The sequence below is a fragment of the Silene latifolia genome, chromosome 8 (genome assembly GCF_048544455.1).
Source record: "Silene latifolia isolate original U9 population chromosome 8, ASM4854445v1, whole genome shotgun sequence".
Classification (NCBI taxonomy): Eukaryota; Viridiplantae; Streptophyta; class Magnoliopsida; order Caryophyllales; family Caryophyllaceae; genus Silene; species Silene latifolia.
Window position 1 is genome coordinate 39,652,568 of NC_133533.1, and position 10,641 is coordinate 39,663,208.

Consider the following 10,641-nt stretch of genomic DNA (forward strand, 5'->3'; position numbering starts at 1 on the left):
TGGTTTCTTTCTCATGGTCTGCCGTAACAGGAGACTAAGTAGATTTTTTCTGGGTCATTTCATACTGTCCTTACATCTGCAAGATTCGAGTTGAAGAAAATATCCAACCTTTATCAGGTTTAGTTATTTCTCAGGGTCACTCGAGGAGTTGTAACTAAAATGCATGGCCATGCTCGAATGATGATTCGTTTATCAGTTAAGTTACTCTCTAGTCGGGGAAACCACTCTTGATATTGATCACTTGTAAAATACGACCTTTGTGAATACGGATTTTGCAAATTGTTTTACATTGAGTGGGAGAAATTTTAGGATATGAGAATCGGTTATCGCACATACACTTGTGAGGACAAGTGGGAGTTTGTTGGAGCTTGTGTCCTCCACAATTAGTGTGATAACATTTATAAATCTCTTATAGGTTCACAAGGGTATACTTCGTATTTTATCAGTTGATTAACGATTACCTAATAACGGTTGGCTTGCTAGAAAGTTTGACGTTATTATCATACTGATGGCGGTGATCAACTGGTCCCTAAAAGTCACACCTAAAGGATGTGTTTGAGAGATGTGATTATGGAAATGTAATCACATTGATGCCTAATATGACTAAAAGGTTAGTCCATGTATTTGACTAAACAGTTAGTCAATGTGTTGATGAGACGATTATTTATTCTAATTAAATAATATTAGCTGAGACGAATTAATAGTCAATTCGTAAATTGAATATAAACTGTTATATTTAATAAATGTATATAATGTTAGCTTAAACGAATTAAGATGTTAATTCGTAATTAAATGTAACCAGTTATATTTAATTAGCAAATTATAAGTATGCGATATTTATAGTTAATGTATATATTATACAATATTGTCATAATTGTTCCGGGTGTAATTCCGAAGCAGGATTGTGACCACGTGAGCTTGTAGAATGATGTCGTTGCTCGTCTCTTCCTTTCACTCTTTCCTGTGAAGATTAACAAACTGAGGACTCGGCTTGGGGCCAAGCGTACTCACTCCGACGCTCAAGTCAGTAAACTTAGAGAGATAAGTTGTGTGTTAACTTGGCAAAATATATTGTAGAGAGATAAGGTAGTTTATACCAGATTATTGGATTAGTATTGTGATTTCGTGATCTTTTTCTCAATGAGAGATGTGGAGTATTTATAGACTTTCACCTTTTGTCACGTAGTGGCCAAGTGGCCAAGTGGTCGTAGAAAGGTGGAAAGATCGTCTTACCCTCGGCCGAGGGACCCATGGCAGCTCGCGCCCGGTTGACTCCATGCCGAGGGGACGGATGTGAGTACACGGATATGCCTCTCGGCCGCTAGTTGCCGAGCCGAGACCCAATGTGACAGTCGACAAAGGCTTTGTCGGTTAGGCCGCTTTTCCTTTGACTTGTTGTGTTTTGGCTTTGACCTTGGTCAATATGTTGACTCGGTCAGCGGGTGCAGAATATGCCCCATCAATAATATATGTTGACAGACTGGTATTGATAAATTGACTGCAAGCTGTTATAAGTGGACTTATTAATACATGTCGATATATAGACAATTGAGAAAATAATACACATTTATACATTTTGAGGATTACCAAAATAAGAAGATTTTCTCCTCATTTTGGTAGTTGAAAAAAAAAAAACCAAAAATAAGGAGATTATTCTCCTCATTATTTCGGTTGATTTGGCTGAAAATTAGGAGAAAAATATCTCCCCTTTACTTCTCTTATTTCGGTTATAATAAGAGAGTGGGAGATCATTTTCCAAAACCTAATTTTGACCTAGCATTCTCTCATCAAACTAAACACAAAAAAACCCTATTGATTAATGAACTTTGGGGATCTATTCTAGCAAGAACAAGGCATATCTCATATCATCTTGGGTGCAACTAATAGGCGAATATCATTGCGATATTGTTCTTAGGCCGATTTTTCTAGGACCGAAGGTTGATTATTAATCCTCTTCTATTTTGTTTATGTAATTTCTTTTATGACTCGTATTCATAATAATAATTTCGTTGTAATCCTTATAATTTAAAGGGAAGTATACCGATATTTCCTACATGTTGTGCATTTGGCTTGTCTTAATTTGAGAGTGGAAGAATTGTGTGTTTTCATCTACCTCTCGAATCCAATCCACTTTGGCTTTTTGGCTAAGGAAGTTATAGTAAGCTTTACACAAGGTTCTGTATGCAGCAGTAGCTTTATAGTCTTCTGCTAGAACTGCCATATCAGTTGGGTCATTGTGCATACATTTTTGAATTGTATCAAATCTGATTTTACCAACCCCAACAGCTTTTTCTATATCAGAATACCCATTTCTATTCAAATCCTTTAAAGGTTGTTTAAGACTTCTCAGCTTAGTAACCACTTGATACATATCAGTACCAATAACTCTCTTACTCCAATAATTCTGAATCACATCTTTGAAATTAGGATCCTTCCCCCACATGTTGAAGTATCTGAAATGGGGTTTCCTCTGCCGAGTCATTCTCCTATATCAAATGCACGGATTATGGTAAAAAAGACCCTTGGGAAGGAAATAAGCATAGTTTTCTGGGTATAAATTCAACCACTCAACATTAACCATAAACCTGTCAATCCTAGAAAAAACCCTAGATTAAGGCTCATTCTTATTATTCCATGGGAATAATGCCCCTTGCCTCTTAATATCAACCATTTCACAATAACTAACACACTCTCTAAAATCAGATATGTCATTCCATAGAACTGTCTTACCTATTTTCTCATTATAATCTAGTACATTATTAAAATCTCCACATATACTCCAAGGCCCATTAAAACCATCCTTAACATTTTTCAATTCCATCCATAAACTTCTTCTCTACACATCATCATTAGAACAATAGACAACAGTGAATAAGAACTTATCTCCAGAGGTTTGTTCAGTAATCATAGGTGTGACATGTTGATCTGACAAATTGATAGGCTATCGCACACCAAACAAAGATAAATACCCTAGTAACAAACGAAGGTAGTAGTAGAGGTTGAACACAAGGAGACGGGAGTTTCTAAACAAGTTGTCATGGAGTGAATTCTATCAAGGTCGGTGATTGTATGATTGTTTGGTTTGGTTTGGTTTGTAAGAATAAAGATAAAGCAATGAAAGAAATCAATAATAAAGAAGAGTCTAGGTAGATCGGGTCAAACATGCAAATTATGTAAATGCTCATGTCAAACTAGGAAATTGATAATAACAATAATTGTTTAAGCTTAAATACAACCACCTCTCGGCCTTATTGTCAACCATAGAACGGTCCTAATGAGATCTCACTATGGCTAGGCCGGTCTACTAAAATATGCTTAGTCTAATTAAATTTCGTGACTCTCGACTTATACAAAGAATTACCAAATTTAATCTAAGATAGCGGCCAACAATCAAAGTCTAACAATTCAATACAAGCATTTGATAGAAATGATTAAATGATATTATAGCATCCCAATTCAATATTTACATGTACTATTTATGCATTCCTCCCTTAATTCCTAGACAAAAGAACTACTCTTGCATAATGAAAACTGAACCAATGACATAGGAATTGATAAACATGAACACACTAACTAGTAATGGAAATGACAAATGAATAATCAAAGTAATACTAGAAATGAGATTACCTTGACAATAAAAATAGAACTTGGAAATGAAGAACAAGAAAACAAACGGAAATAACTTGAAATGTAAATTGTATTATAACTTAAAATGCTTAAAGGAATGTTTATAACAACTAAAGGAATGCTTAAAGGAAATCTAAACTATACTAAGAACTAAAATAAAGTGTATGAAAAACATCTAAAAGTGGTGTAGAAGTTGTGTAAGAGTTCCCAGATCAACACCCTTTATTTAGGATCAAGGGGTGAAACGTAAACAATTAATGGAGAGGTGACCCCAATCGGGGACACCCCACTCCGATCGGGGCCGTGGTGTTCTTGGCTCTTTGTCTTAAATCTGTCTTAATCGGCATAGTTAATACAAAGTTTAGTCTTAATGCTACTTAATTCCTCCGTCTAAATGCATAATTTGGAATCCTAAGCTTGCAAGTCCACTTGATCATTTGTACTTTATTTGGGCTTCATTTTCATTTTTTTACTTGTGCGTCAACCCAAGTTAGTTTCGTGCTCGGGATTTTCCAATTCTTCCCAAAATGTCCCTATGCTTCCCGAAACACCTTTGCATGGTCAAGACTTGCTCTCATTAGCCTCGTGAACTTGGGTGATTGCTAATTTGACGGGATAAAGCTATCAACGGCTTCATTTCTTACAAAATGCAATGAATACATGCAAAATCATCAAGAACACGGAATTAGCTAACAAACACACTAATAGAAGTGCAAATAATCAAATAAAACGAGCTAAAATAGGGGGTTAAACTATATAAAAAATGGACTTAGCACATATATACCACAGTGACATTGAAAAATCGATTCCAGATAAGCCAGACCCTACCACCATGATGATAACTATTATTATTAACTCCCTTCCAATGCTGACCCAGATTAGCAAGAACCATATCATAATCCTTAGCTTTTATTTTATACTCTACCAGCCCATATAATCCTACATTATTTTGATGTAAAAACATTTTAATATCTAGTTGCTTTGAAAGCTTATTCATACCTCTCACATTCCAACTACCTATATTATCCATTATTAGAGATATCGGGTGGATTGTCTTGTCCCCAATTCATGTGCTTAGTAGGACTAGTAAGCACCAAAGCATAAGATCTGTCTTGAATGCCTGTAGCCAGCCCCCCATTATTATGTTCCTCTCTCACAATCTTTGTGACAACAGTTACAGGTGTTAGTACAGGTTCATGTCGTACAGGACCACCACTAAGAGCTAAATGTAGAGACTTGAGCAGGACGAGGTCCTCCTTTAGTTTGTTGGGTCATTGTAACTGGTTTCCACACTTGTGTAGGTTTCTTTGCACCAACTACTTGTATAAATTTTAGAGCAGTTTTCTTCCTACACTCACCATTACCATGTCCAATTTTCTTTGCAAACTTAACATGTGATTGGCTTACATACATACTCCACCACCACAATTACTTCAGATCCATTTTAATCCTTGAAATACAATCTATCAAGGAATTCCTTACCCACCTCCACTTCAATCATTATCCTTGCATACCCTATCCGGGTTTTATCCATTGTATCCCCATCGCATCTCATGATTTGTCCCATTAATTAAGACACTTTCTCCAGACATGATTTCCCTCAAAACTTGAGGGATAGGCCACATAATCTAATCCAGATAGGGACTCATTGTACCTTATCCTTAGGCAGGCTTCCATTTTGAGTCCAAGGTTTGGCAACAAGGTGTTTATTGCCAAACATTGAAAAATCTTCTTGTAGTACTAGGGACTGACACTCTAGGGTTGGGAAACGTACAAAGAAAACACAATTTGGTAAAAATGATATATTATCATACATATACTTTCCCCACAACCGACTAACAAAGCCAGTAATCAGTTCCCATGGAGGGCTTCCTCCTAAAACATAGCAGACAACAACCGTTTTCCAATACTCAATTTCAGGTTGCACATCATCACTAGTAATTTGTAACATAGGAGTCGTACGAGATCCAGATGGGGACAAAGACGGAAACTTAGGATGAATCTTACCTCTAACCTATGTCCATCCTTCATTATCTACCACTTATGGTTCTGAATCCATCACCGCATCCTCAACAATGGCATCCATGTTCAAAACCCGGATCCCATTTATCTCCCCCATAGTCTTCGTGGTTTTGGCATTCTCAGATTGTGGGATCCCTTCAACCCTCGTCGATGATTCTGGCACATCCATGTCGGGATTAAGATCCGAGAAATAAGTACACGAAAGACGAATTTTAGCTTTAGATTTAGTTCTGTGTTTAATTTGGGATTTTTTAGACGATTTTCCTTGCCATATTGCAATTAAAATCCAAGAAACCCTAGAGAGAAGTAGGAACTTCCTCTCTCTAAATTCCCCATTTTCCTTTTTTTTTGCATCTTGTATGTACTCTTTCATCTCTTGCGCTTAATAATGGTTAGTGTCTTCGTCAGTTAAACATCAGCAATGCCTTTCTTCAAGGCGCGTTAAACGACGTTTTTCATATGACGTAGCCACCGGCTTTTCTAAATCCCGACAATCCGAATTATGTTTGCAAATTATCGAAAGCAATTTGTGGTCTTAAACAAGTCCCCGGGCTTGATATACCACCTTGAAATTTATTTTCTATCTTCGGGTTTTCAAGGTTCAAAACTCTCGCTTAGATACTTGGGCACTTTATCCTATTTTTTAGGCATAAAAGTTAGACCAATTTGTCTGGTTTGTTACTTACCCAGTCAAAATACATTTACGACTGTCAGGTTTGTTACTTACTCAGTCAAAATACATTTATGACATTCTTGACAAATTCAAAATGCTTGATGCCAAGCTTATCCCACTCTTATGGTTCCGTCCCCCTCGACTCGTAATGGCGGCTCCAAGAGCTATTCCTTGTAGTGTTCAGTACTTGTCATTTACTCGACCCGACATCGTTTTCAGCGTCAATAAATTATCATAGTTTATCCAAGATCTCACGGATCTTCATTGGGCCGCCATCAATTGTTTATTGCGGTACCTTAATGATACATGTAATGTTGGTTTAAAACTTTTTCAGTCCTCTCCTCATCAACTTAATATCGATTAGGCAGGAAACAAGGACTAATTTGTCTCTCCATCTGGATATATAATCTATCTAGGTTGGAATCTGATGCGTGCCCATTTCATACATTTATTCTATTCCTTTGCACGCATTTCTATGCTTATTTAATAGCGACTAGCTACTATTCTCCCATGAATCGGCTACTTTAGGTTATATTGTATTTTATGCTGATTTGGACCAGTGTAAACAAGCAAAAACCCGTCCCCGGAGTTGCATTCGAGATACAAGTAAAGTTAAGCTCGGGAATGATCATCTTGGAATGTGTGAAGACGTAAGGACGAAGCATGATAAAGTGATGATGGACGCTGCCGTTCTCCCAGAAAAGTCGATCGACAGCCTATAATGGTCGATCGACTGGTTTTCTTCAAAGGATTAGTCGATCGACTGGAATTTTGGTCGATCGACTATTTTCATGCCAGGCTATGTTTGCTTAACTTGTTAATTTGGCCCATTAGTCGTTTAATTAATAATTCTTAGCTATTTCTATATAAAGACAAGCCGAGAACTTTATTAGGGCATCTTTACACTGCTAAATTCTCGACAACGTTACTTTTGCTTCTTTGTTTTTGGATCTAAACTTGTAATTCCTCTCTTTCAATTTCGGTAATTTCAATTGTTTTTCGTTCTTCAATTTATTCTTATTGCTTATTTCTTCTTCTTTATTAGTTACAAGTTTTATGTTCAATTATTACTTACGTTTCGTCATCATGTTTAATTCGCTTATTATTATTATTATTATTATTATTATTATTATTATTATTATTATTATTATTATTATTATTATTATTATTATTATTATTATTATTATTATTATTATTATTATTATTATTATTATTATTATTATTATTATTATTATTATTATTGTTGTTGTTGTTGTTGTTGAATTAGTTAGTTTAATTATGCGTAGCTAAACTTCTTGGACTAGGATTTAGGGGATCCGCGGTTGTATGATGGTACACTGTTAGGTTATTAAGTTTAGCAGTTTACTCCGTCTGAATTGTTAATCATAGCATCTGATAGCGGTTTGATTAATTAAGTGCACGTAATTAGTTGACCTTCTTGTTAAACCTTGACCTGGATCGAGAGATTGGAAAAGGCGATGACTTGATATTAACAATAGGACACTCTAATTAGGGCGAGAGCTATATTATAATTCTACGGCGAATAGTGGACCGAGAGGACCTGTTCAGTACCCTTCAGAGCGGTTATTGATGACTGTTGACCTTACCTTACACCGTTACAGACCGTGGTGAACCGACCATCCTAGCCGTTTTTCTCTACATTCACTTTACTTATTTCTTTCGCTTAGTTTCTCTTCTCTTCTTTACTTTAGCTTTAGTAAACAATTCAAAACCCCAATTTTGTAACTCAGACAGAATTGAATTGACAATTAGATTGCAAATAGCCTCCCTATGGATACGATCCCGACTTCCCTAGCTATATTAGTTAGAGACCAGTTGTTTTATTTTGATAGGTTGCGACAGCCGTGTCAAATTTTGACGCTGTTGCCGGGTAGGCAACGAATTTTTCTATTTGTTTTATTTTAGTTTGTCTCTTGTCTCAAGGAACCTGTGTTCCTTGAGGCCGTTTCTCACCTTTTAGTGCTACTTTTGTTTCTGCCCAGGTCTTTCAGGTCTGAGCTCAAACTGTTTGATCCAGAACCAGAGAGGACTCTCTGTGCTAGACGAAACTTTTGGAAGGAGATATATCAAGTAGAAGACTTGAGTACGCTTGATTCAGCTTACGCCGCATTTGTTGCAGAAAATCAGTCTTTAGAGGAAGACACATCTACTTCTGCACCTACTACAATCATTACGACTTTAGCAAGTCATTCTGAGCCTACCCTTGCCTCTCTTCCCAAGGGATTCAAGCTCCCCACTATGGATACGAGTACTTTTGAAATTCGCCCATCTTACATTAATCTGGTGGAGCGGAATTTATTTGGAGGAGGAGCTGGTGAGGACCCAGCTAAACATATGGAAAAGTTTGTTAGTTACTGCTGCTCCGTTCCTTTGGCTGCAGGGGTGACTCAAGACCAAGTCAAATAGACACTTTTCCCTTTCTCCCTGCGAGATGATTCAGCGGAGTGGCTCCGTGACTTGGATACAGAAGCTCATGGTATTAAAGACTGGAATTCGTTAGCTCTTGCATTCTACAAGAGATACTTCCCACCCCAAAAGACTAATGCCCTTAGAAGTCAGATTACGAGTTTCAAACACGGTCCTACTGAGGACTTTAATGAGGCGTGGGTTTGTTTCAAACGACTAGTACAATCTGTTCCACATCATGGGTTCCATATCTGGTTCCTCAGCAACCAGTTCTATAACGGCCGTTATGACGATCATAGAGCCTTACTTGATTCAGCTGCAAACGGGAGGTTCCAGGATAACACTAATGATGCCAATGCCTGGAAAATAATTGATCAGATAGCTACTCAGACAACTGAGTATGGTAATCCAATAGGTAGCAAAAGAGGAGGTGGTTCGGATAGTGCAATTGCAACTCAGTTAGAGGTCTAACTGCCCAGATTACCGAACTAAAGACATCCCAGTCCTTGGGAAATCAGCAGACAGTTAATGCTTTGGTTCAGCAGGAGGTCCCTTGTGAGCGATGTGGTGCTCCTGGTTATGTTGCAGCTAGATGTATGAGTACTTTAGAACAAGTTCATGCCTATCAATCTTTCAAGCAAGGTACTCCGTATTCTAATTTCTTCGCTGAGAGAAATCAGAATGGGTTTCATCCCACCCCTCCGCCGGCCAATCCTTACATCATCCCTCAAAATCGTGGTAATCAACCACAAGGGAACTTTAATAGGCCGCCTCAATAGCAGTTTCAATAGATGCAGCCTCCTCCTCAGGCTTCAAACAGTGATACGTCGGACATTAAAGCTATGTTACAACAGCAAATGGCGGTTTCACAAAAGTAGGAAGCTCTAATTGCTCAATTGTTGGCTCACAATAAAGTTTTGGATAATCAAATTGCCCAGTTATCGAGCCAAAATACAAGTACACAGCCAGGTGCGTTACCGTCTAACCTTGATAAGCCCATGAGACCGTTAATGTGATACATCTACCAAGTGGTCTTACATATGATGGACCAGAGACGCCCCGAGTGAACAACGATATTATTGTTGAGGATCTGGATGTTGATGCGGAAGATGAATGCGCCAACGAAGCTGCTGAAACGTATGAAAAAAGTCGATCGGCAGAAAGTTTTGGTCAATCGACTAAAACTGCTGATATGAACAATGAGGAAATCGAAAAAACTCGATCGACAGTTCCTGTTAGCCGATCGACTGGTTCAACTAGTCGATCGACTTTTTCACAAGACAGAGTTGCTGATACGTCGTCTATTGCTACTGGAACGTTTTCTACTGCTGATAAGGCGTCTATTTCTGATAAAGGGGAGAGTAAAGCTACTGACCCACCTGTCGTTATCAAGGTTCCTTTTCCAGGGCGCCTAAAGAATACAAAAGTGGAGCAACAATTCGGTAAATTCTTGGAGGTAGTCAAAAATCTTCAGGTAACTGTACCTTTTACCGAACTTATTACTCAAATTCCTCCATATGCTAAATTTACGAAAGAGATTTTGTCTCGTAAGAGGAGTTTTGATGAGATAGAGACTATCGCTTTTACTGAGGAGTGTAGTGCACTCCTATAAAACAAGTCTCCTCCTAAATTGGCTGACCTAGGTAGTTTCTCCATCCCCTGTTTTATAGGCACCCATACTATTGATAATTTTTTATGTGACTTGGGTGCTAGCGTCAGTGTCTTACCCCTGTCTTTAGCTCAAAAGATAGGTTTGACTGAGTTTAGATGCACAAATATGATTGTCCAAATGGCAGGCCATTCCTTGTCGATCCTAGAAGATGTTCCTAGGCTGGTAGGGAAGTTCTTTATACCCGTCGATTTTGTTGTTTTGGACATTCCTGAGGATGACC

General features: G+C 37.8%; 1 protein-coding gene and 1 non-coding gene across 2 annotated transcripts; one reads left to right on the top strand and one right to left on the bottom strand.

The window, feature by feature from the left end:
* The first annotated feature begins 6,470 nt into the window (after window positions 1–6,470).
* Window positions 6,471–10,361, top strand: LOC141595074 (uncharacterized). The gene is made up of 5 exons (XM_074415047.1): window positions 6,471–6,505; window positions 8,326–8,657; window positions 8,784–9,214; window positions 9,295–9,487; window positions 9,802–10,361. Exons 1-5 carry the CDS (start codon window positions 6,471–6,473, stop codon window positions 10,359–10,361), a joined length of 1,551 nt encoding a protein of 516 aa, XP_074271148.1.
* Window positions 8,888–8,994, bottom strand: LOC141597998 (small nucleolar RNA R71). Its single transcript, XR_012523202.1, has one exon. It is a non-coding gene; the product is annotated as a small nucleolar RNA R71 (small nucleolar RNA).
* Window positions 10,362–10,641: the final 280 nt, after the last annotated feature.